The sequence below is a fragment of the Acipenser ruthenus genome, chromosome 7, assembly GCF_902713425.1.
Source record: "Acipenser ruthenus chromosome 7, fAciRut3.2 maternal haplotype, whole genome shotgun sequence".
NCBI classification, from domain to species: Eukaryota; Metazoa; Chordata; class Actinopteri; order Acipenseriformes; family Acipenseridae; genus Acipenser; species Acipenser ruthenus.
This window is the reverse complement of record NC_081195.1, coordinates 59,753,317-59,780,953: the sequence shown is the minus strand read 5'-3', so window position 1 is coordinate 59,780,953 and position 27,637 is coordinate 59,753,317. Positions and strand designations below refer to the sequence as shown.

Below are 27,637 nucleotides of genomic sequence, written 5' to 3'. Positions count from 1 at the left end.
GGAGTTGTAGTTATTTATCTTTCTGGAGGTGGAACCAACACGCGCATGGACTCGGATTCCCGTCAACACCTGCGAGGCCACGACGTGTTATGTGGCTTTATGGTTGGTCCTTTAAACAGTTTTCGGATCACATGACAGTAACATAACAGCATGGCTGCCTCTGTGGTACAATACAACGTTAAAGGTAGGCATTGTCAACCACATGTTACTATGATTATGTTGTTAATTTACCCCAACTTAATTATACCAGTATAATAATATATTTGGTCATAAGCTATATATGTGGCAGTAGTGCTTTACGGTAGTTGATACACTGTAATACAGATCTAAACTGACATATTTTGTAAACAGAGTATATATTAAAACTATTACGATGGTAAATGTTTGAAAGCAAATACAGACTAATGATGTCATGATGAGCATGTCGGCAGCTCTTGGTAACTAGGTAGCTGTTGTTATTGAAGAATCGTAACTTAATGTCAATAACGTTAGAATATAACACCGGCACAAATAATCGGCGATATTTATAGAGGTAGGTAGAATGTTTTCGTGATTCTTAAGTATATCGACGGAGTTTTAGCTTAAAAACTAAGACGCAATCTGTTGAGAATTGTTATTTTTGTATAAAGAAACTGATAGTGACTAATATAAGACAAGGCCGGAGTCCTGTCTAGATGGTATACATGTTTGAGGTCGCATTGAAAAGGTACCTATACCCCTTTAAAATAAATATAAACACACCGTGTTTAATTACCTTTATTCAAATGTACATCAATTAATTATGAAGAATATTGTTGTAAGGCTTATTAGACAATGCTACAGTAATCAAGGTCGGTGACCTGTCACAGGATAGCTCTGTTGTTATATTATGCCATTTCAGGGTGTAAGAATTCCGAGGTCACTTCCCCCAGCCTCTCCTTCTCCAAACAAAGACGGGGTGCTCATGTTCAGAAGAGTTTTCATAGCTTTATGATTCATGATTTAGAAAAGGAAAACAATCCCTACTGAGATTACCTCCATTCCCGGTAACTATAGTAAATGTGGAGGTATATTTTGAGATGGCCATACGTGGCCATTTTTTTGCGGTTAATTATCAGCATGGATAAAGAGTTGTTTGTTTTTTTCAGGTGTGCTAAACCACGTATCACAGATCAGTTGGTTCTTGTAAATATCATTTTCCAACTCAGAAATCACATTTAACATAATCTTTTTGTCTGTTCTGGATTTTCTGCTCTAAAAGGACAAGTCATTTTTTAAGCATTTTGGTAACACTAAATAGCTGCAGGTGTCACGTCTGCACATATTTATATACTGGTACTAAAAAAAAGAGGAAGAAGCCCTACCTGGCCCTTGCCACAAAGTTTTAACACATTATTTAGACTGCGTTTTTTTTGTTATATAAATTTAATTTGCATGGTGTATTTTATTAATAAAAACTATTTTAAAAAAAAAACGTTTAGTGTACAGACACAAATATTTTTTTAATGTGTCAGTTATTCTTGGAAAAATAACTAAGAAAAAATTATGCTGCATGTAATGTTGAAGCTTTTGGAAATATATAAAACAACTGCATTCCAACTTCTGGACCATTATTTTCTACACTAAAGTCACTGTTTTAATAAAACAATTCTACCATTTCCACTTGTATCAGATGTTGTTTAGCTTGTCACATTATTAATGAGCACTGTTACAAAAATGCCAATTACATGCACCACTGTATGTTAAGTCTTTTTCTGTCTTTTCCAACTTTGAAACACCAACATTTCAAAATACATGAGCCTGGATTTTCTACTCCCTTAAAACTCATGTTGAAAATGCCTCCTCATTTTATTTGGATGCCCTAGTTTACAGACTTTTTTGGTACAGGTCTGAAATGTCACAGTTTTCTTAGCCATGTGTTCGTCTTATTGATTAGCTTTCTGTTTCAGTCATAACATCCTGGTGACTATTTAAAATTCTGAAGTTAAAAGAACCCCTGTGGCCTCTATAGAGCTCTCTAACATGTCTTCTGTCTCAGTACAGCTGATAACCAGAGTGTGACCATTTACTGTTTCAGAGATATATGCAATAAAACAATGTTTTATAGATCAAGCATACTCACAGCAAAATTGGCAAAACACAACATTATTTTTACAGTTTTAATCCATTGTGTGTTATGCATTATGTAAATTTATACTGTAGCATTTTACTGTATGATTACCATACAGTATTATTGCACTCAGAGCCAAACTGTGACACCACACATAGAGACACAACATTATAAATTATACATTTATACCAAAGGGGGTGGGGGTTGAGTTTGCCAAAATCCATTATTAGCTTACAAAAAAAAGTGATTTACTAGACGATTGGGGGTTCAATGCTCAGTGCAAAACTACTGCTAGATTCATGCATTTGAACGTTCTAGTAACACAAGTTTTGATATCTCTCTGCAGTAAAGGCACAATCTGGTGGGTAACATCATTTAAAATTAGATTAGACATGCTGTATATCACTGCACAATTCCACCGTAGGAATTAGGGATGCACTAAAGCAAAAAGTGCATAAATTTAATGCTTGCAAAAGAGAATAGTATAATCTTTTCATGTCTAATTTTAAATGTTTGAGGTGCTGTTTTAACACATTACAGACAGGTGAAAATGAATAGTTGCAGCTTTCATGAGTAACACCAGCCAATTTAAAATGATGTTGATTCTCAGAGGTGCACATACCAGGCTCTGTAGTGTCTTAAAATAATGAGCCTATAGTACGTCACTTTGGCAAGGCAAAATTATGTCAACTAAACATAAACCGTACCTTGACTTTCTTTTTGCAAAATGCTTTGAATAGATTTGTTTGAAAAATAACACTGATGACTAAAAAATAATCTTCATGAATATTGAAAAACATTTTTTTACTGTTCCACATGATATGCTAAAACTAAATCAATCACTCAATCAATCAAGCCCTAACCCTAACCCTAACCCTTTGCAACAAGTTGCCATAGAGCGCTTCACATGGGCAAAACAAGAAAATATACATAGCAGTAAGCACTAGAGCAATTAAAGCTTTTGGAATGGTGAGATAACCAGCATCCTGAGATCAGAGCAGATGACTTGGAACATATGGGACCAATAATTTACTTAGATAAGATGGAGCTAAGCCATTTAAGGCTTTATAGGTTAAAAGTAGGACTTTAAAATCAATCCTGTATCGTATTGGGAGCCAGCGTAGGGATGCCAATACTGGCGTAATATGGTCAAACTTTCTTGTTTTCATTACGATCCTGGCAGCAACATTTTGCACAAGCTGCAATCTGGACAAAACACAGTTTGGAATACCAGAAAATAGGGCATTACTGTAGTCTATCTAGAAGTTACAAAGGCATGCATCAGTCTCTCAGCATCCTGTGCTGAAAGAAAGCGTCTTAATTTAGTAATGTTTCTTAGATGGGGGAAAAAAGACACTATGAAAGATCAGGGTAAAAAAAATGACACCCAGATTTCTAATTTCTGTCTTTGACTCAATGGGGTAGCTGCCCACTACAGGCACATTGATTTACCCTTGTGTTGATTTCTTGACCCCAAAATTATGACCTCTGTTTTATCAGAATGTACCAGTAGAAAATGTGTTGACATCCATTTCTTAATATCAGTGAGACAGGTATGGTATTTGCAGATGTGGAATCATCTGGTTTCAGAGGGAGATACAATTGTGTGTCATTGGCATAGCAGTCAAAGTTTACCCTGTGTCTACGGACAACATCAACCAGGGGGAGAATATACAGGGAAAACAAGATTGGTCCAAGAACAGAGCTCTGCGGGACGCCACACGTAACTCTAGATAAGAAGGAAAAGTCCTTAATTTGAACATATTGTAACCTATTTGAAAGATAGGATTTAAACCAAGATAGGGCGCAATCTGACCAGTCCTACAAAATTCTCTGTTAATTTTGAAATTTATAGGAGCTATAAATACTATACTGTTAGGATTTTCTAAAGCAACAAAGCATATAATAATATTGCATGAAAAATGACACTATTTGCATAAATTGCATACACTAATCTTGAAATGTATACAAACTTTATAGGACTAATCTGCCATTGAAAACGCACCATTTTGAGAATAACATTTAAAGGTTTACATTTATAACTAAGGCAATTTTTTTTAGAGTACCATTTAAGTATAGTATGCATTTAAAAAATACTATAAAGGTAAGAAATTAACAATAATATATTTTAGTCAGAGTGTGATACTGTATGATTATGGTTATCAAATGAAAATGAAAGCTGGGTATCTTCAGTGTAGAAGCAATAATTATTTCAATCCAGGTGACCAAGTGGAGACAAGACTGCTGATGAAAATAACTCAGACCTGGGATGCTCCAGTGTTATTAAGTTGTCAATATTATAGCAGCTGCTCCTGACTTTTTATAGAAAAATAATCCATTTGTAATAAAGGAGTGAGTCACTGTGAGTTTGATTCAGCATACATTTCTACTCTGTGGTCGGAGATATTGTCCACTGTTGGGGCCAAAGTCACATAAGAATATGTAGGTGATTACATTACTAAGCAAAATTTCTAAAGCTGTAGAGTTTGCTTCTAGGAAATCTGTCAGATGCCCAGAATTTAACAAGGTTTTAAAGAGAATGGGAGTAACAGTGACAGTGTATTGCAGCCAGGATGAAATTGAGTCATCTGGCAAGTTAATTTTCTTTAACTTGAAGGCTGTTAGAAATCTAGCCACTGTAAAGGTTAAGGATTAATAGTATATAAGAGTAACTCCTTATAATAAAGGTCGTAAAATATATTGACAGAATAGAATAGTCACTTTGTTTACAATTGAATACGTGTTAACAAAGTGGGTAGAGGTCTGTTTACTTTAATAATAATAATCATCTTTATTTTTAATATAGCACCTTTCACAATAAAAATTGCCGCAAGGCACTTCACATGAATAAAAACATTGACAAATATTAATAAAAGGATATGGATCTGTTCCCTAAAGATTTAGGTAATTCTGCCGCTCGGCTTTAATGAGCCTTAACATGCAGTTTTAGGTTTATCAAAGGAAACATTGGTGTTCATTTTTAGGTTTAACAACTACTGAGGTTCCTCGTTATGATTAGTGCTGGGACGAACACAGGATTTTCATGTTCAGATATTCGCGCTTTAAATATTCATTAATTTTCAAAAAGTAATAAAAGCCATTATATTGCTCAGAACGCAGGCAGAGACGGCATAGCAGCAGGGGCAGGGGTGATTGGCCCCTGTGTGTGCGCCTTTATTTTGCCGCACGACGTTACAATATGTAACACGTTAAAATAGAAAAATAACCCAAGAGAAAATAATCCATTGTGTAGGCCTTACTTTACCCCAGTGAATTAACTACAAAACAAAGGATGCCAAATAGCAGTTCAAGTTAAACATTGTTTTGTTTATTCCCGAAATAAATAGTACATAAAGCTGAAACCGCATTTTATTTATTTTTTACTTTTTGCCATTTCTTCACAGTAAACAGTGGCCATAGACAGGTTTTCATAAAGTAATGACATGAGATTTACTTGTGCCATTCTGTAGCTGAACAAGTAAACAAAAACTGAAATTTAACTTTAAACACTTCAGATAAAATAAATGTGGGAATTACGTTGTAAAGTGAGGGGGGAAACAACACACCGTTTTGGTTCTCATTTATTACATTCCACATAACAAAGTTGCAACAAAAAGTATATACTATAAAAATCACTACACAGCATTTCCAGCAAGTTGGTCACTGTTTAAGCGAGGCATTTCAGAATGCTGTGCTTGCCTTTTTTTGACTTGACTCGCTCGAAAGCACCACAATGTGTTTTTGACCCAGATAGCTTCCCATAGAGATCATTATGCGAGCGAGCGCATAATCTGGTTTGTTTGCTTTTTGCTGTCTAAAACTTTAAAAATAGAGGCTCAAGAGCTGTTATATTGATTCTCTTTTTTTTTTAATATATAGTCATTTCTAGTGAATACAAACATCTGATTTTTGTATTCAAATACATGTCAAAAATATTTGTTTGGATATTTGTCCCAGCACTAATTAGATTTAAAAAGATTTTAGAAAAGTATTGGATCTGAGGTGTGCCAAGTAAGCCTGCATCGTCTGTTGCATTAAGTATGGGGAGGAAATTCAGAAAGTGATGTTTTGGGATCATAAAATGATGTTTTAGTTAGACAGTTTTAAAATGTTCTATCAAAAACAGCTAATGACATGCATGGTCGAAACAAGGTGAATTAATTGAAAAGAATAAAGGGATTCATTGATTAGTCACAATAGAAGAATCACAGTTATAGATAAATACCACAAATCTCCTGGGGTGATTGGGGGCTAAAAAATACTGAGGGTTAGCCTGGTTAATAACAGAGGAGCCAATGGGAGTTGAGCCATGACTCAATTTCACAGTGCTGTGAATCTCTCTGCAATGCATTGTAGACGACGCACAGACAACAGACTTGTTCCAGACACACTCTGTGATGCGTCACTAATATTTAAAGAGCTCAAATCCATTTATTACTACAGCAGTTCATGTATGTGTAATCAGCATCCAGTCAGGACCCTGCTTACTCTAATCTTTTTACTAAAACAGACATTTCTTGAGCTGAGGAGGATGTTTTGCATTAATTTCTAACCAAATAAAAATCAGCTTGTAAGTAAATTTACATTCCTTGAAACTTAAGTTATAGATGTCATAAATAATGCACACTTCCATCTTATTAAAGATGTCATGGTAGAACTACAATCTGTAGACTTATTTGCATAAAATAAATATTTACAAATCCTTACCTCTTTAGAAAGTATGATTTTAAGAGTTATATTTTAATTTCTTTTTATTAAAAGTAACATCTAAATCTGTCTTTCTCGTGCTTTATGGAAAAGTGAGTTTATAGGCAGCCACTATAAAATAATTGAAAAAAACTACAGACAACTACAAAATAGTAATAGAATACATCATTTTTTTCCTTAAGAAAAACTAAATATTGGAAACTTGAAGTATGGATAATTTAGTACACAGTCAACAGAAAGTTTGTTTCATGCTTAGATTCTTATGTTCCAGCGCATTAATACACTTCTTGTTATTTAATATCATGTGTTTATATCCAGTATCTCCCATGCTGACAGAATTTTGTAATGTACAAAGTTAATGTACTGTATGTATTTTTTTATTTTTTATTTAGATGGCAAAGATTCTATTTTGGAGCCCCTGTCTTTACCGGAAAGCCCAGGCGGAAGTATACCTCCAGACAATTCCACTTCTGTGCCCTGCATCCTGTGTGAGGAAAGCTATTCTCTTACTGAAAAGGATGCACTCCTGAAGCATTTGATACTTGAGCACAAACTGGTGATAGCTGATGTCAAACTTATTGCTGATTTTAGAAGGTAAAGTATTTGATGCAGTATAACCAAACCCTCTTTCACATTCATTTTCTTTATCCTCAATATTGTGTTGTATTCCAGCTCTTCAGCATTGGTTGGAATTGTTGTGGTCCTTGGCCATTTCCTAGTAGAAAAGTGCAAATAACATTGCAGTTTGCATTATTCAGAGTTGCAGGTGTCTGCCATAATGACCATTTGAAGTTTTAGTGAGATCCAGTGAGATTTCAACATGAAATGCACATACCAATACAATGTCTGTTATAGGAGACTATGTTGTAAAAAAAAAAAAAAGTAAATTTTAATGTGTGTGTTTTATTGAGGTACAATGCATGAAAGAAGCTGGGATCCCCTCCTGATTGTTAGCTGTCCAAAAATGATTCCAGAAGAACCCCTAGGTCCCTAGGTTTCTAGAAAACACTAGGGGTGTTCTGTAACCCTTTAACCAAACTAATTATGCCAAAGATCTGAAGGAGCTGACATTTCTTAAGATGAGTTTTGACACTGGAAGGTCAGGGAGTGTTAAGATAAAGAATGCATGAGCCTGCTTTGTGGTTCAATACACTAAAGCACTATGAGGATGTTTCTTCAGCACACTGACAAGTTCAAGTCTGAGTTGGGGGTGATGCCTACAACCAGACTCTTTGTGGAGGATTGGGTGCTACTATATGTGAATTCCCACAAAGCTCCACCAAAGCAACGCGGTCATAACATATGCATAACAGGAAGTGGGTGATGTTATTATTATTATTTGTTTATTTAGCAGACGCCTTTATCCAAGGCGACTTAGAGACTAGGGTGTGTGAACTATGCATCAGCTGCAGAGTCACTTACAACTACATCTCACCCAAAAGACGGAGCACAAGGAGGTTAAGTGACTTGCTCAGGGTCACTCAATGAGTTAGTGGCTGGTGTGGGATTTGAACCGGGGACCTCCTGGTTACAAGCCCTTTTCTTTAACCACTGTTGATCCACACACCAGACAGAGTGGTTACCAGGTTAACCAACTGGCAACATTTATAAAGACAAAGACCTCCTAACTGACATGTATGCTTTCTACCACATTTACAGTTCATACAGTATGTAATATAGTGTAATAATGCAGTGTGAGTGTGTTTCCTTCCCAGAAAATGAACCTGCTGAGTAGGTAAAAAATTACCTAGTTGGGCTGTAGGGGTGCCCAGATTTTGTCCTTGTAGTACGAGAGGGTATTGCATCCAGCTGGAGGACTTATTTTCATATTTTTCCCTATTTTAGTGCTGTAAGATAAGGCATGCCTTTTTAATTTAATTGGGTCTAAATTAAACTAATTGGGTCTAGATTAAACTAGCACATATACTTAATGAAGGGACAATTTAACAAATTCATTACTCACAAAACAAAGCACTGCCCTTGGATTTGTTTTACAGTGTGATTTTTTTTTTTTTTTTTTTTTTAAATATAAAACCAGTCAAAAACTAAAACCACTCTTTATTTTATTCTTTTCATATAAAATCATTTTGATTTCACGTAGCTTTTTTTTTTTTTTTTTTTTTTAAATGCCTCATATCTGCAGTGAATTATGTAACTGTAGTCCTGGGCAAGATTTAACCTCTGAATCAACTCGACAAAGAAATACATATCCCAGTATGCACAGCAGTGCTCTTAAAGTGATTGTAGCTAACGAAATCATTCCATGAATTCTCAACACCGTGTCCATGCTTTCAGTATATTGTTCTCAGAAGTGTAGTTTTCAGAAAAAAAATTACTGTTTTAACAAACATAGTTAAAGACATCACTGTATACAAGTCTTTCTTGACCCAGGAAGTGCAAGTGTGACAGACGTCCTGGAAGAGAAGGCAAGCAAACTGAGAACTCTTTTACCTAGTGTAGTACCAGGTCATGTTTTTAAAAGGAAAATACATGTTTGCGATAAACCTATATAATCAATGGAATTGCATGACGTGTACAATTTCTGAAAGGTCAACAATTGCATCAATTACTTGTAGTCAGAGTATCTGCACAGCCCTAGTTTGTACTGTATCTAATGTACTCCCTGGCAACTGTATTTCTAAACACTGCCGTTGGCAATAATCTATGTTTTAAGGGCCAAAGTAAGTATGCATTTTTGCTTGTTTATTTTTGGAAGGGTCCGACATGGATCAATAATGCCTCTTAATTTGTAGCACTCATTTGAAACTTAGTATTTGTTGTTTTTTAGATACATCTTGTACTGGAGGAAAAGATTTCCTGAGCAGCCTATTATTGATTTCTGCAGTGTGATAAGGACAAATTCAGAAGGCCCTGTCGGTAAGTTTATTTTTTTTTTCTCCCTAGACCCCTGGATAAGGGCGTCTGCTAAGAAAATAAATAATAATAAACCAGTGCACTTTGAAACAGGAGCTCAAACCCACTCTCTTAGTAAATCTCTTTGAAACAGCTGTACTTCTGTCTCTTTCCAATACTATACCATCCTCCATAAATTCTTTATTATCCATTGTTTAAAAAAAATAAAAGACTGCACCGCTTCTGTGAACCAGGTTCAAGGCAAAGCGGCTGTGGTACAGCTGGCTCTTTATTTAGATGCATATGCTTTTCCTTAATTACTTCATAAAAATAAAAAAATGTTTACAGTCTGTTTTTTGGGGTACACCGCTCACAATACTTAATTTGTTTGTTTATTGTTTTTTAAATAAAGGCTACTTATTTGATCTTTTAGGTAAGAAACTATATCTGTGCAATAACTGTAGATAAAGCATTCCGTATTGGAAGCCACACGGTTATTATTATTAATGGATCACAGAGTTATCACTGACATGAACCCAGCAGGATGTTTCTTTCCGATTTAGTTCCTGAGAAGAATAGTCGCCGCAGTTATTATTACTGAGGTATACTTGCCGCTGTGTGTTATTTTTTTCTGTAAAACCTTGATATCCTGTCAGTTAAAAGGCGTAATGCAAACCACTGCTCATTGATTCAAAGTATACTATCAGAGGTACCATTCCCCTCACGTTATGCCCCTGGTGATGCTTTCATTTTGTTCACAGATCAGTTTGATATGACTGTACCAGGAATTCATCAACTGAATTTAGTTTTGTAAAGCACTGTTATGCATGCTAACAATTTTTCGGCCTTGTAACAGGGCGAGGTGCCCTGTACATTGATTTGTTTATTTTATTTTAGAACGGGGTCCCCTTCCGCCCCTGTGTTATTTTGTATTGTTTATTTGTTTTATTGTATTTATATGACGGCGAGCGCCGCACTTTTTAATAAACTCGTGCAGATTGTGGCCGAGGGGTAATAGGATAATTACTAGGCAGTTAAACCCCTCGGCCACGGTATATAAGCCTGCAGCTCTCTGCGCTCGGGGTGGGTGTTAGAGAGGAGAGAGCGAGCAGAGAGACGGAGATTGAAAAGAAAACCTAAGGATCAGTGAAGGCTATAGCCCAGCCTGATCGCGTTGTTTGTGTTCGTGATTTTGTTTTGTTTAACCTTTTTATTTTGCTCTGCGAGCACACAGTGTGTTTTTGTTTAAATATTTATTTTATTTTTGTTATTAATAAAAACGGCAATCGCAGCCTTTACCTGCAGTTCTTCCCTGGTGTCAGTGTTTTCCTGTCCCTGCTTCTGCCGTGACGTCACCGCTCAGTCACCTTGTCACAGGCCTATATTTGCAAATCACAGTGACATTGCCCCTTCTTTACTAAATGTATTACATGGACTATTTGCCCAAGTAGTGAAACTAATTGTTACTGCACATTAGATCTCAATGCTGTTTTATGACTCTGAAAATATTGTACAGTTCTCCTTTACAAAGACTAGGTAACACAAATGGACAAATTACCTAAATTGTTTGACTTTAAAAATTAAAATGTGTTTTCTGTATGACTGTGAAAACGCAAGAGGTCTATTGTGAAACTGTTTTCAAATACATTTTCCTTTGTGATTTAGTAAATGATGTTAATAATAGCAATAATAGCATACAAATACACTGTACCAAAATGCATATTTTGCCATGATAGGATTTTTTGAGATCTAGATTGTTGTAGCTTCAATTGGATCATCAGTTCTGCATTTCCTGACTAATTAATGGCTATAAAGTTAGAATGTGATTCACAAACATAAAACCATAGCTTGTATTAAACAAGAATGTCCAATCTGTACCAGTAAAGAATTCATAGAATAACGTTGCTGCTTGTAATACATAGTTGGTGGTATGGAAGACATGTCTATTCTTGGCAACAGCATCACTTCTTAAATATACTGATTCAGTAGACATGTAGGCTATTAGTATTTTTTTTTTATACTTACTTTATAATTGCACTGTTGAGGAGGAAATTAACTCGCTTCCTATCAGTGACGTAAACCACATCATCTTCACTTGTTAGACATCTCTGTTTTGGTTTACAATTAAAATAAGTCTTAATGAAACATCATTTTTATTGTGTAAAAATGAGAAATAATGGGCCTTACCTATGAAAACTGAAAGTAATTGTAAGGATCAATAAATATGAATGTTATAAACTTACCAGTAGTTGGGAATACAGTATGGGTCCTATGAAAAAAAATCGATATCAAACTCCACTCAAAATTAATGTAACATACCACGTGTATCTACGGAAGCATATTGCTGCCACGTGGAAAAAAAAAATCTGATAGATTTTTTTTTTTTTTTTTGTCATTAAAACAAGAAAAATTCTGTCGTAATTAAAAATTATTATTTTTATTTATTTTTTTGCTACCAGCCAAATTCCAATAAAAATGCTAGACTCACCAGCCGATGATCTCTTACTGCACGAGACTGAAATTACATTTAAGCTCTCTTGCTGCATGTACAACAGTATGACTGATTTGTGTTTAATTAGTGGAATTAATACAACAGGTATTGGCATTTTGGGATATGATAACATTCAGTTGAGAACAAGTAGCTTGAACTGCTTGCCGTGTCAGAGGTGGAATTCAGTGTAATGAAATGATGCCCATGATCAAGGATGGGAATGCTAGAATGAATCATTGTAATGGAATTTGAAATTATATAGTTCATTTCATTTAATAGTGTAGAAGTCAAATATTATCAATAAGCTGATTAATTCATTCGTATGATTCAAATCAATCAGTGGAATACACCTATAGTACCAGCTACATAATACTACTACTGTTACTACTACTGAACCCAAGACCACCTAGTGTAAGCAAAGTCGCCACTGACCAGCCCTATGTCTCCCATCTTCGTATTTCTACTGCTAGCGCTATAACTATAGCAAAGTGATTTTAGTTCTAAAACCTGGAACAATGGTTCTATAATATTTATATCTGTAATGATAACATACTATATATTTGTTTTAAAAAAATGTGTTCTAATAAACTTGATTATTATGTTATGACTTAACTGCCATGCTCATGTGTTATTTCAGAAGGACAAGAGGATTACTTTCTGCTGTGTGATGTTTTACCAGAGGACAGGCTTCTTAGGGAGCAGCTTCAACAGAAAAGACTGGTAAGTGGTTAGTTTAGAAACATAATAAAACTGAACTTTTACAATATAAATTGTCAGTTTCAACTTGCATCCCCAAATAGTCACTGTATGTGGGGCCAGAAGTAAATCAGTTTTAAAGTTTAAGAAACAATTTTCATGCACACAAGAACCCACACATGAACATAAATCTCTCATAAATGCATAAAGTACAGTGTATGAAATGTCAAAAGGTGGTAAACATTTTCTCCTAAAAATATAGCTAATTTAGAATTGAAAGGGTTCAAGCTGCACGCATCATTTTGCTTTACAAAACTGACAAAAAGTGCAAGTTATTTGTTGTTTGTTCTTTGTCCTTATAAAAAGCATGTGGATATTTTATTATTGTGACATTTAGAGTTTAAAAAGGGGAATTGTGATGATAACCAAAAAACTTCTTGCTAGAAAATAGCTTGGAGAATCCTGTGTTTACTGTACTACAATACTTGATATATATATATATATATATATATATATATATATATATATATATATATATATATATATATATATAAACGGTAACGGTGGTATATGAGAACTGTGATTGATAAAATTGGTACCAAGAAGACTTATCTTCATAAATTATACTGTAGCTGCTGATCTTTTTTACTCTTTCATGTTTATCATCAGCTTTTGCTTTTAGTAGATAGCAAAAAGAATACAGCATGCAGTTGATAATTCCGCACAAAATGTTTGTTTTTATAAATGTTTGTTTGTTACAGAAACTTGCGTGGTTGTGTATTGAATTTGAGCTTTTGTCTAGCGGTTTCCAGGGAACAAATTGTTAAACCATTCACAGTGAAAACAGACAGCATACGTATGTAAATTCTTATTAATATACTGAGCATCAGCCTTGAGTGAAATATTTATAGAAAATCAGTCCTGTCAGTCTATTTTAAAAATATATTTGAAGTGCAAGATAAATACATTTAAATCAATATTTGATCCATGATTGGATACATTTTTGTTCATTGAATTTCATTTAGAAAATTGCCATAAATGAAAATAGAGTAGTTTGTTTCTATTGAGATCTGTCTATGTTCTTGATGCATTTACAAAACAAATTAAGATAGCACGTGGACTGCAGTGAATTAAAGCAAAAAAAATAGCATTCATATTTCCAATAGTAATATTTCTATACAGCTCACAATAACAGGAAACTCTTTGTCACTGGACCGATTCCTGGACAGACTTTGTTCAATGACGTTAATCCAAAAGGATGTTGATACCAGCTGTTGATAACTTAAAATAAAATAAACATGGTTCTTTAAAAAATAAAAATAAAAGGCTGCTTATTATATTTTAGAACGAGGGAAAGGCAGACGGATTTTGTTAACCACTTTCAATCTTATTCAAGTGTAATGGGGGAAATTTAGTGCCTTCAGGTCAGTGAATATAAACCCTTTTCCCACTGCTTGCCTGGGATACACAGTTGTATTTACCATGCAGTTTGTCTTTCCACTGAAGAAAAACAGAACAGTGGATAATATGTGAGCTGACGGCAGGCTGTTTGATTTGAGCACCGATATAACCAGAAATCATTTCAATTAACATTTAAAGTCATTAAGACCTGAACCAGAATCAATACAAAAAAAATAAAAATGCTTGACCTGGCTCCTGCAAAAATACCATTCTGTATGCCTTTTATTATGCAGGCATTGACTGAATATACAAAGAGATGATAGAATACCAATAGTGACCATGTAGGAGAGGACAAACAAGGTCTGCCCTGCCTTGGGTTTGGAGCCTCTTTGCAATATCATCCTTAATATTATTTAATGGACTGAGCCATTCATTTTCATGTATTTTCCTGTTTTAAAATACTGTTTAGCATAGTTAGATTGAAACATTAGCATATTTTATAGCTAGCACAGTGTGTCCAGTTCTAGTTTGAGGCTGTATATTATACAGCTTCTCCCAGCAGCACATTGGATAATGCATGGGGGGTGGCATTGAAGAAGTATGTAGTTGAGCCTTCTAATACAAATTTGACTACTACCTGCAACTAAATTTGATTATGGAAATAGTCTGAAACGTCCCACATGAAAAGTAAATATCTGAAAATCACAAATGCATTTGATGATTTTTCAGATACAGTTATTGTCATCAAATACTGTACTATATAATATACATATGGGAGACCTGAGGGAGCAGTGCTGTGGACTAGAAGAGACGGAAGGTCAGGGGGGGGTGTTCTGTGCAGAGAGCAAGAAAGAGGCCATCTGTATAACTGACCACGGATATCCGAATGATGAGCAGCCGTTCTGTATCCATAACAACAAGTTGCATGTGGTTCCCATAGCAACCACCATGGCAACAGAAACCAGGAAGTGTCCACTTTTTTAAGCAGCAGCAAAGAATCGTGGAACCAGAATTTCTGATTTTATACTTTGGGGAAATATAGTGCAATGAGATCAAATTAACTGCACATAAATGGGCTGGCAGAAAGTTATATTACAAATTATGCTGCTGTAATTACAATTGCTGTAAAGCCATAAATATTTGCGACCAAAATATTTGGCAAATCACACCCATAAAACCTATTTTGCTCAAGAAATGTTGGCGACCTTTTGCAATATAAAAAGTATGTATTGTTAGTGGAATTTGACTTCGTTTTTATTTTTTTATACGCGAAAAATAATAAAAGGCTCACAAATATTTATGGCTTACAGTATAATTACAATTGCACTAAAAACTTACATAAACAACTCACCACAGTAACATGTTTACTCAATGTATTCTAAATAACCGAGCAATAATAATCACAGGTACAAATACAGAAAGATAATATACCGGTATACAGTAACTTATTTTTGTTAAACAAATGGGGGTCACCAAAAGTGGTTGACAATACAAGAATACTAATGATTGAATGGCAAATAGATGTGTAATTGAACTGTAATCGATCAGTTGTGTGGTATAATTACAATTGGGATTATAATTTAATATATAATATAATAATGCTAGATCTCTCAGCGCTTGTTGTAGAAGTAACAGTATAACAGTATAACATATTACAACATATTCCACACACATTCATGGTATATGTGTGTTTAGAATATATTTTTTGAGAAGTTCATTTTTAATACATATACATAATGACTTCCTTTTGACAGGAAGAGATCCTTGAACAACAGCAGCGAGAGAGAAATGATGCCAGCTTTCACCGTGTTTGTACGTTTTGTAATGATGAATTCACTGGAAATAGGTCAGTACTCCCTCATAGTTTTGTGTAATCGTTTTAAAAAAAAAAAAAGAAAAAAAAAAGGGAACTAATTATTGTCTCATTTATTGTCCGTATTGTGCAATTTCACAACATTTGTTACAGAAAGGCACCAGAATTGAAATAAACATAACTTAAAGCCATCTTGAGTACAGGGGTAATTCGGTACTTATGATTCAAGTTGTCATGAAAGGTAAGGCAATGGCTACAGCAGGTGCCATAAGAGCTTCCCCTCATATATGTGCAATCTGGTCTCCGCCTGCTATTCAATCCTGGGCCTTTTATGTTTTAGTAAAAGCAGAAAGCCAAATAAAATCATTGAACCACTGCATCTAGAAACTTGTTTTCACTGTAATGCTTTTTATCATGAATCATTGTTATATAAGCACCTTATTTTAACTGCATGGAAGCTGTTTCAAGTGCAAGTAAGCATGTTTGCTTAGTATTTATTGGATTATCTGTCTGCTTGGTTTAATAAAAACCTACTGATTCTTCAAAATTGGCAATTTTTTTCAGCAATCCATTTGAGAAACCCTTTTTGGGAGGCAATCAGGATTGCTTTGGAGATGAAAGGCAATATATACAAAAAAGGTTCTGTGTGTAGGCTTTTTAATAAATTAAAGCCCTAGTTATGCCTCTGGGGATTAGTGCACCTTTACATATTGTACAGAATGAATAAGAAGTGACATTTACTTTTATCTATTTTTAAATTATGCAACAGCTTAGATCAAAACTTTTATAGATTTTTTTTTTTTTTTTATATCCCCTGAAGGTCTTTGCTTCTCAACCATATGGCGATAGAGCATGGCTTTAACATGGGGCTCCCAGACAACATTGTGTACTGCACTGAATTCCTGGACACGCTGCAGAGGAAACTTGACAAGTAAGGACTCTGTGCTGCTTTATGATTTGTGTGTCAGATCGCTGAAACTGACTTGCAACTGTGAAATGTTGCTGTTTGTGTTGCAGAATACTGCTAAAATGATTATTTAAATAATTTGATTAATCACGCATTTTGAAGGCATATTTTTATAATCAATTTATTGTCTCGCCCTCTTAAAAAGGGACTAAAAGGTTATAAATGTATCCTTGCATTTGTGCTGCATTTTTGGTCCCTTAATTCATCATTTAACGATCATTTGACTAGGGGACTTTTTCAGATTGTAACTGGAAGACACTCTGAATGTGCAACTTTGTTTAGTATTCATAACATTTGGTAGTGGAATAGTAAAGCAGATTCAAACACCCAGGATTTTACATACTACAGTGGGTTCATAAATATCATATAAACAGGAAATACATTTGGCACTGAGCGATATTTTGGTAATTTTCTGAATAATCAAATCTAGATTAATTGACTACATTGATCATTGTCTCATGCAGCTCTATTGGAGAATACATGTCAGATATATATAATTTGTAAAACAAATGAATCAGTCATGTGAGGGGCTGCACATTTCTATAAAAATAAATGCAACATACTTCATTACAGGTGTTTCTGTATGTGAACCGTACAGTCTAGGTGCCCACATACCACTTTGCTCACACATTGTTACCAAGCTAGTACCACTTTATTGTAATGGCTCATTTATATAATTACTTTAGTAACACTTCACAGTTACAGACACTTCATCATCCCTAAATATGAAAGATGAGCTCCAGTAAAGAGCTCCAGACCGGTTTATTTATTTAACACATCTTTAAATATAAACAGATTCAAATGTATGTAGTTTAATAAGTTCCAGGTTAAAATATCTTAAATGAACTTCTGTGTAATGTGTAAAGCATGGGAATGATTTGACAAATACAGGCGGACAAAGATGTTGTTGTTGTTAATAATAATAATAACAATAATAATAATAATAATAATAATAATAATAATAATAATAATACATTTCCATATTTTCAGATTCCTTTTTTATGTTTGCAATCACTCTGTGTTTGTTATTGCAATTACTTAAATATCGTGTTCATTTTTATATTTTCTGTGTTTTGATCTTCTATCGGCTTGCTCCTCTGTTCCATGTGTCTGCCAGAGACATAATAACCTAGAGTAGATCAGCCAAGTTAGAGTCAGCGCCATCTTGTGAACTGATGAGAAGGATCACATTCCCATGTATTGCTGGCAGTACACTGCTGTGCACCAGATGGCACTGGCTCTTATGTCTATAAAGACTTCATGTGTCTCGGGCAGGCAACTAGAACATTAGGGCAGCTCCTGAATCTGCCTCAAATGTCAATACAAAACACTCGGAAAGGCTGAAAGAATCATAAAATATAAGGGGAAAGTAAAAAGAAAAAAAAGTTGAGAATGTAATTTCAATATATTCCAATAATAGCTGAACCTGAGAACAAAATATTTTATTTGTAGCACTCATTTAGAATTAATTTTACTTGATCAATTTTATACTACACTGTTGCACACCTGTGTACTTGTCAAGTACTGGCTTATTTCAATTTGGTTTGAGATTTTCAATTACAAAAATGACTGCTAAGATTGATAATATTTCAAGGCTTCTATAAATTACAATTTTAACCCAGCCCTAGTTTTTCATACCACATTCATCTTAATGTTGTCTTCTGTTTGTCTCAAACGTGACCAAAACACAAAATCACCCTTGTGTAATTTAGATGTATTTCCTTGGTAGTGGTGGTTGGAGGACAGATATTTGCATAAGTGACCAACACTTGTAACTTGAAATACTAATTGAGTTAATGGCAATCACATCTGAATTTACAATAGTTATCCTTTCCCTTTTGAAATGCCTTTTCCCATTTCATTTTTATTTTGGTTCTAATACCTTTTCATGTTTAGGTTATTAAATGGACAGCCCCTCTGTCTTGTTACTGCTATGTCATTTTCAGAATTCTGAAAAATAGTATGTGGCCTTCCTTGATCTGTATTACCTCAGTAACTTCATATTAAACAGGAGAATGCCCCCTAGTGGAGTAGAATTTAAAGTAGGGAGCTCATCGTGTTTATACTTTTATACCTTTTTGAAATGCCTGCATATAAAACAGGTTCCTGAAGCAAAGCTGGTAAAAGTTTCCTTTCAAACTGTAAAATTTTAAAACACGCCAATAAATAATAGTAAATAAAGCATGTTATTACCTCATTATAATCTAATAACTATGTAACTATCTAATATCTATGTAACTCTTGTACCATTCGATATTCACTGCAGTACTTGTAACAAAAGCTCAATAAAGGTGACCTATATGCTCGTTACCAGCGGAATAGAACTAGTATTGACATTTAATAGTGTAGGTGAAAGTTGCAAGCAGCAAATTAAAAAAAAAATAATACTCAGGGTTTATATATGCCACATTTGTACAAAAAAAAATCAGGGTGATTAGGCTACTTTTAACAAATGCTTCGTGTGTCTTAATATATTGATTAATAAATTTATTTTATTTTGATTTTATTTTGATTATAATAGAAATCATGCATTAACTGTAAACAAGAAAATCAAATGTTGTATGTGTAAAACATACAACATTTGACTCGCTTTCATGTTGTTTTTACCAGAACCATTATAAAAGATGCTTCCTCACACTGTAGGCTCAGACTTAAACGGCCAATGGAAAGTTGAATATTGGCTCTATTAATCACATAACTCATTTTCAAACTTCTTTTACAGTCTGCAGTGTCTTTACTGTGAGAAAACCTTCAGAGACAAAACAACCCTGAAAGATCACATGAGGAAGAAACAGCACCGGAGAATAAATGCTAAAAACCAGGAATATGACAAGTTCTATGTTATCAACTACTTGGTAAGATGTAATATCAGTACATTAAAATATATTGATGCAAGGTGTGATAAACCTAAATGGCTGGTTTCACAGTCCTTGATTAGCACTAGTCTTGGACTACCTACCCAATGTTAACTTAGGTAAGATAGTCCAAGATTAGTGCTAAACAGGGTCTGTAAAACTAACCAAAAGTGTTCTAGTTTGTTGATTTTTTTTTTTTTTTAATTATTATTATTTTTTTGTGTCAAAAATGTTAATGTCAGTTCTGCCTTTGAAGCTGGTAATCAGTGGGGATTGCTGTACCTTACCCATATAGTGGGGAGGCACAGAAATGGTTTTGCAAGAGCCATGTGGGTTTGGCGCAGCCTGCTCCACCCCTGTGGGATTGTGTGCCTGTGAATGTTTCTTGTTTTATTGTGTTTTTTTTTTTTTTTCTGACAAGAACCTCTACAGTCTGAATAATTATCATTTAAATGGGAAGGTAGGTTAGACAGTAGGAAAAAAATCTGCCCTTCTTTGTATGTGTACTGTACCCATCACTGACGTCCACTTAAGTATGTAGGGCTACACTAAGTCATCTGTTATCCGCTTTTACCTATTATATACCCTTATAAAAGTTAACTGCATTATTCTGTGGTAATACTGTACTAAAGCTTAGTAAAAGCAGGGCAAGTAACAGATAAGTAGCATTATAATAATACATGGTCAACCATAGTTAAGCTTTAAAGACATAATACTGTATAAGCATGATAGAGTATATTGAAAAAATAACTGACACCAATATTTTGATTGCAGACTTTATTAGGCTCATTTAGGTGTACAATATAGATTGTGGTATTATATTAATAAAGTATGGGCTCGGTTTTATATGATCTATTCTAAACAGCTGCAGTTTGAAATGCTGACACTCTTTAACTCTATTAATCCTGCTAGTGTTTTCTTCTGGAGTATTATAGTACGGCGCTGTTTAGATCATCAAAATACACCCCTTTGTGTGTTGTAAAATAGTTTCTTAAGCAGCATCCTCTTGCTGTTTGGCTGACATGATCACACAATTGTATTGCCATGTTTTATCTAGAAAGGAATAGCTTGGCATGAAAATGACAACAACATTATTATGACTGAGTGTGTGTTACCTCACCACTGAAGTATTCACTTTAGAGAACTGAGAGAATGGCATGGAAGACTTTGGCAGTAAGGGTGTATGTGCCGTGCCAGGCATATGGATCAGCAGGGGGAGTTTATTTAGATTAATGGCAATCCCTCACCTCTCATAAACATGCAACCCAGAATCAGAACCTAGAATATTAAAATAAAGTTTTTTGTGTTTTTCTTAGGAACTGGGAAAGACCTGGGAAGAAGTTCAATCTGAAGATGACCGAGAGATGATAGAAGATCAAGATGAGTAAGCACAAGTCATAATCCAGCCTTGTTGTACAACCTGAAGTACTAAGAGTAAACAGTATCTAAAAAGACCAGCCTCAACAGGAACCTGAGTTTCTTTCTTTTGAGAATGCCCAATTATTTTACCCAGCTCCCCCAAATTTAAGTATGTCCAATAATGTTCCCTTACTACAGAAATTCCCCACAACAGCTAAGGTCATTGTGCGTCCTCCGAACACACAACCAAGCCAATTGCCCCTTAACACTGACGAGTCTGACAGCGAGTGTCGTCAAGCTGCTGTCTCCAGGAGGGCATTGGCCAGCCATGCAGGTGTCTGCTTGAGCTCCCCAGGCACCTGGCCAGTAGAGTCCACTGTAGCGCAGTGAGTAGAAATGATCACTGCCAACTTCCCTAACCCAGGGGCGCACCAGAGCCAGTGCGACGCTACTTGAGGAAACCTCAACAAAGATGGACAGTTTGTCACAATAAGTCTTGTCTTTACCAGACAAGCCACTCAGGGACCCCAATATATTTGTCCTAGTGTGTTTTAATAGTTTTTACTTCTAATTTTTCATTAGTGACTGGTCTGACTGGCAAGATCACCCAGTTTGTGCTGTCTGTCTTTTTTGTGAACATCAGTCAGAAACTATGGACAAGATATACAGTCACATGAAGGTAAGTCTGGTGATATACATCAGTACTAAAAAAGAACTTACAGTAATGAAAGTATGGTAAAAAAAATAAAAATAAAAGCATGTATTTTAGTAATGTCTATTTTATGATTGAGCAGTTTCAAGTTATGGATAGGTCTGGGGATAGAAGTATAATTTACCATTAAACTTCCACAAGCAAGGTTTCTGATCTACACTTCCACAATCTAATTTCTCTTTAGATTATCAATTTTATGCAGATTTGTTAGTATTTAATTTTAAGTAGCAAATAAATACCTAGCTTCATGTTTTTGTTTATGAAATTATTCTATAATATATTCTTCCAACCTGTGCTTTGTAGGTTATTAGTTCATTCAGGATTTTTGCTTTGTTCTGGAAAGTCTAATCTATAGCATTGCTTAAGAAAGTTTATCTATGTACATGATATGGAGTATTTGGCAAACATAATGCAAATTGCTTCTTTTTGTCAGCTGTTGTGCCAGATCACTTCCTTGTGTTGAAAAATTGATAATGTTTTTAGTCAAATAATTTGTTTTAATTAAAAAATTAGCTGCATTACAAAATTCATAGCCGTGTGTCTTCGTTGGTCTTTCTTAGGATACACATGGATTTGATCTGGCTAAAATAAAGACTGAACTTGGTGAGTAGAAATCAGCAATGTCGAGGTAAAATTCCAAAAAAATGTTTTGCAGTACATTAATTTGGTTTATTATCTCTATTTACAACCATTGGTTTTTAAAACATTTTTACATTTCAAGTTCAAATGTATTTCCTATCAGATTTAGAAGAGGTTAAAAATGGTTATCCTGTTCGAGATTAATTAATTACTGTTATTGCTGCATTCTTTGAACTTTGACAGGTTTAAAGTTCTACCAGCAGGTGAAATTAGTAAACTTCATGAGAAGAGAAATCCATCAGTGTCGGTGTTACGGATGCAAAGAAAAGTTTCCTTCCAAAGCTGAAGTTCTGAAGCATATCATGGATGCAAAACATATTATGGCGCTGCAAGATAAATCCACATGGGATCAACCTCAGTGAGCCTTTTATTTTTTCATTTGCCTTTCATTGGTTTGGCAATACATATACTTGAGAAAAGCATAAAATCATATGTTTGAAATTCATTGCCATCAATTTAACAATACCATATCTATTTTAAAGCAAGTAGCGCCATGAAGGCTTGGTTACAGAAGGAGATCCTCAAGCAACTGTGTCCTTTGTGAATTCTCTTGTGCCTTCATATTTCAAATGCAAAAGCATTCGGTATCACTTGAATCAACAAGCAACTTAAAATAAAAAACAGTTAAGTAGGCTGGAAAGTAAAACAATGTTCAATAAGTTTGGCTGTCGCCCAAACTGATTATTTGAAAAAACAACTTCAGTAAATATGAATGTACATGTTGCTTGTTGGCCCCCAGCACATTTCAGATAAGTTTGTTGTGCATCACATGCTATGTCACACATAGCTATTTAATCTCTTTGAGTCAAAAGAGTTTACTATTTAACCATGCCTTGCACTTCACACTTGATCTGTATATTCTAATGTCAACACTACAAACAGATAGACAATCTTGCAGATCATGCTGCAATATCCATTTCAGAACAGAGAGGACATCAGTCCTAACTTTTAAAATCTATGATAAATATGTTTAAAATGTTAATTGATGGTTGTCATAGTGGCTACTAACAGCTGTAGATTTCTAAAACATCATTTGAAATGCTTAGAATTGAAAAGGTGTGTACATTAATACATCACATCCACGCTGACAGCAGCTTTTCTTCTGCTTTTGTCCTTAGGTATTACTTTCCAACCTATGAAAATGATGCCCTCCTTTGTGCCCTGTCTGACAGCGAGAGCGAATCGGAGACTGATAATCAAAGCAAAGAAATCCCTGTCATTGCAGAAGACATTTCAAACCTAAAAGCACTAAAGCAGACCAGTGTGTTAAATCAGCTGTTAAAAGACAGGACCTACAGCAGCTAGTGTGCGTATACATTTAAAGAACATCATATCGTATGTGTTTGTTTATTTTCAAATGGCAGCACAAAGACAGAATGTAAGCTAAATGTATGCAATAAAAAAATGTTAATCTTAAGATTGTAATGCAGTCATTGTTTATGCTTGTCTTGTTTTTGTTTAAGAACAGGTGGCATCATTAGCTTAAAACTGGAATACAGTCCTACAACCTACTGTATATAATATTTGTGTAAATCTCTTTAATTTGTGGCTATTTTCTTACAGGTTTAATATCCAATACATTCGTAAGTTTGTATATGTTTTAAGAGGTTTGTTGTCTTATTTAAGGCTGCCATCTTTACATTTTTTGTTAATATGTAAACTGCATAACACTGTTTAAACAATGGGTGGGGCCTTTAAAAATAACTACTGGTATATTACAGTCTCAATTAGAAAACTAAATTGCAAACAGTATCTAAAAAGACCAGCCTCAACAGAAACCTGAGTTTTTTCTTTAATTGAGAATGCCCAATTATTTTACCCAGCTCCCCCCAATTTAAGTACGTCCAATAATGTTCCCTCACTACAGAAATTCCCCACAACAGCTAAGGTCATTGTGTGTCCTCCGAACACACAACCAAACACTGACGAGTTTGACAGCGAGTGTCGTCAAGCTGCTGTCTCCAGGAGGGCATTGGCCAGCCATGCAGGTGTCTGCTTGAGCTCCCCAGGCACCTGGCCAGTAGAGTCCACTGTAGTGCAGTGAGTAGAAATGATCACTGCCAACTTCCCTAACCCAGGGGCGCACCAGAGCCAGTGCGACGCTACTTGAGGAAACCTCAACAAAGATGGACAGTTTGTCACAATAAGTCTTGTCTTTACCAGACAAGCCACTCGGACCCCAATATATTTGTCCTAGTGTGTTTTAATAGTTTTTACTTCTAATTTTTCATTAGTGATTGGTCTGACTGGCAAGATCACCCAGTTTGTGATATGTAAAAAAAATAAAATAAATAATAATACAAAGAACATATTGACTAATTGATTCAAATGTTTATTAAAAGAGCATAGAGCTTAATGAAAATCAAATTATGGCTTAACTATTTTTTAAAGAATCCCAAATTGTAAATAAAGTGCACAAATCATTTTATTGGGTTTTTTGTTTGTTTTTCATACACACATATCATCCATATATGTATTTCCAAACTCTTGTATTCTGCATTAATCAAATATGTCACTGTGACCGGGTCTTACGTCACTTGCGTGGATAGCCGCTGTTTACAACACAGAGAGACAACTGGGGGTGGATTTGAAACGCCGGCACAGGCGCGCAGGATTTATTAACACAAACAGAAATGAAAGTAAAGGTGGTCATGTGACGTTACCAGCGATGGTAACGCACAGAGGACACATACAGCAAGCTGTACAAAAGGCAAAATAAAACACAGTACAAAAACTACAAATAAAAGGTGCCCCAGAGGGCGAGCGCTAGCCTTAAAACGAGGCGTCCCACTCCGGGAACCGGCTACACTGCGTAACCCTCGCTATACATCACATGGGATCACAATCCCCTAACTAACCTACTCATGAGCCAGTATTCAGACAACGACTCGTGCTGCTTCATACGGCCTTGGCTAGGCATTGCCTTCACAAGCACCGCTTGCGTAGCTGTCGTTCATGCAGCGCGGACCCTCTCCTCCCGAGTATACGCCGCTCCCCTCTGGCATGGCGTTGCAGTCGCCTCGAACCATCTCCCACGGATGCTTTTGAACTGACGGACACTCAATCAAGACCCGTCCACCTGCTGATTGCGGTCCAGCACAGCCAATCACTTGCTGCCCTTCCCCTCAACCAAGCCTAGCAGGCAGCAAGTCTCAATCGAGCGCCCGTTTGTAAAACAATAATTCAATTAAACAAATCAACTCCAAAACGACATACAATAAACCTATTTCCCCATACAAATGATACCAACACTAAATACACACGTGCAAAGCAATCGCCCTGCTACAGTCACTTTTAATTATCTGACTTTACTTCTGTGTTGTGTGTTACATGTTGCGTAGCTTTACCCAGTGCTACCTGTCGAACTGATGAACCAAACTGAAGGGTGGTTATAGTCTCTTCATAATTTGGCACATCTAGGCTGATGTTTAGAAACACACAGGCCTTTATTGGAATTGTTTTCAGCTATAAAGGCATGACAATAATAATTCATATACACGTGAGACCAGTTAATAAAACAATTGGTGCTCTGATCACAGAGTCATTTACAAAGTATTGTATGTTAGGTTTAGTTTTAATTTCATATAAAAACAGCATGTGATTTAAAAGGCACAATTTGCATGAATGCATAGCTCTCCTAGAAACCATACCATCAAGGACAATAGAAGCGAAATAAAACACCAATTCAAATTAAAATCAACTAGTTTTACAGACAATGTCTTGTAAAAAAAAAAAAAAAAAAAAAAAGAAAGAAAGAAAGAACATTTTTAAAAAAGCATCTCCACTGAGGCCAGGCTGAAGCAGGTGTGTGAGTTTAGAATTTCTAAAAGGCACATGAAGGGCATTTCCTTTTATAGCTTTGAAAACCTAAAAATGGAGAAAAAATATTTTAACCATTCAATTATTAAGTTAGGCTATAATGGTCATACACTACAACCCTTCAGAACAGGCAATGTAGCATTACAGTATTGCTCTCCCACCTTTCTTCAAAGAGCAGAGAATTACACTTGATATTATAATCTCACTAACAGAGGAATTAATCAGCATCCTAGCTCTTTATCCAAAAAATTGCCTTAGTAACATGTACACTTCAGCACGTCTGCATTTCAAAGCACATCAATCGCATTCAACGTCGGTAAAAGTCATAACGGAATGCACGTTTGCTCAAATCTCTGCGTTCCATGATGAATGAAAAACAAATGGACAACGTGCAGGCTTGAGTTGCGCACAAATTTATTTATACGGTGTGTGTGTATATATACAGTACTGTGCAAAAGTTTTAGGCAGGTGTGAAAAAATGCTGTAAGAATGCTTTCAAAAATAGACATGTTAATAGATTATATTTATCAATTAACAAAATGCAAAGTGAGTGAACAGAAGAAAAATCTACATCAAATCAATATTTGGTGTGACCACCCTTTGCCTTCAAAACAGCATCAATTCTTCTAGGTACATTTGCACACAGTTTTTGAAGGAACTCGGCAGGTAGGTTGGCCCAAACATCTTGGAGAACCAACCACTGTTCTTCTGTGGATTTAGGCAGCCTCAGTTGCTTCTCTCTCTTCATGTAATCCCAGACAGACTCGATGATGTTGAGATCAGGGCTCTGTGGGGGCCATACCATCACTTCCATGACTCCTTGTTCTTCTTTACGCTGAAGATAGTTCTTAATGACTTTCGCTGTATGTTTGGGGTCGTTGTCATGATGCAGAATAAATTTGGGGCCAATCAGATGCCTCCCTGATGGTATTGCATGATGGATAAGTATCTGCCTGTACTTCTCAGCATTGAGGAGACCATTCATTCTGACCAAATCCCCTACTCCATTTACAGAAATGCAGCCCCAAACTTGCAAGGAACCTCCACCATGCTTCACTGTTGCCTGCAGACACTCATTCGTGTACCGCTCTCCAGCCCTTCGGCGAACAAACTGCCTTCTGCTACAGCCAAATATTTCAAATTTTGACTCATCAGTCCAGAGCACCTGCTGCCATTTTTCTGCACCCCAGTTCCTGTGTTTTCGTGCATAGTTGAGTCGCTTGGCCTTGTTTCCAT

At 35.4% G+C, this 27,637-nt stretch overlaps 1 protein-coding gene across 1 annotated transcript; it reads left to right on the top strand.

The window, feature by feature from the left end:
* Positions 1-65: 65 nt before the first annotated feature.
* znf277 (zinc finger protein 277) lies at positions 66-25,010 on the top strand. The gene is made up of 12 exons (XM_034025061.3): positions 66-184; positions 7,189-7,390; positions 9,585-9,673; positions 12,778-12,860; positions 15,992-16,083; positions 16,871-16,981; positions 19,740-19,872; positions 21,189-21,256; positions 21,814-21,910; positions 22,504-22,546; positions 22,766-22,940; positions 23,701-25,010. Exons 1-12 carry the CDS (start codon positions 151-153, stop codon positions 23,885-23,887), a joined length of 1,314 nt encoding a protein of 437 aa, XP_033880952.1. The 5' UTR covers positions 66-150; the 3' UTR covers positions 23,888-25,010.
* The last annotated feature ends 2,627 nt before the right edge of the window (positions 25,011-27,637 follow it).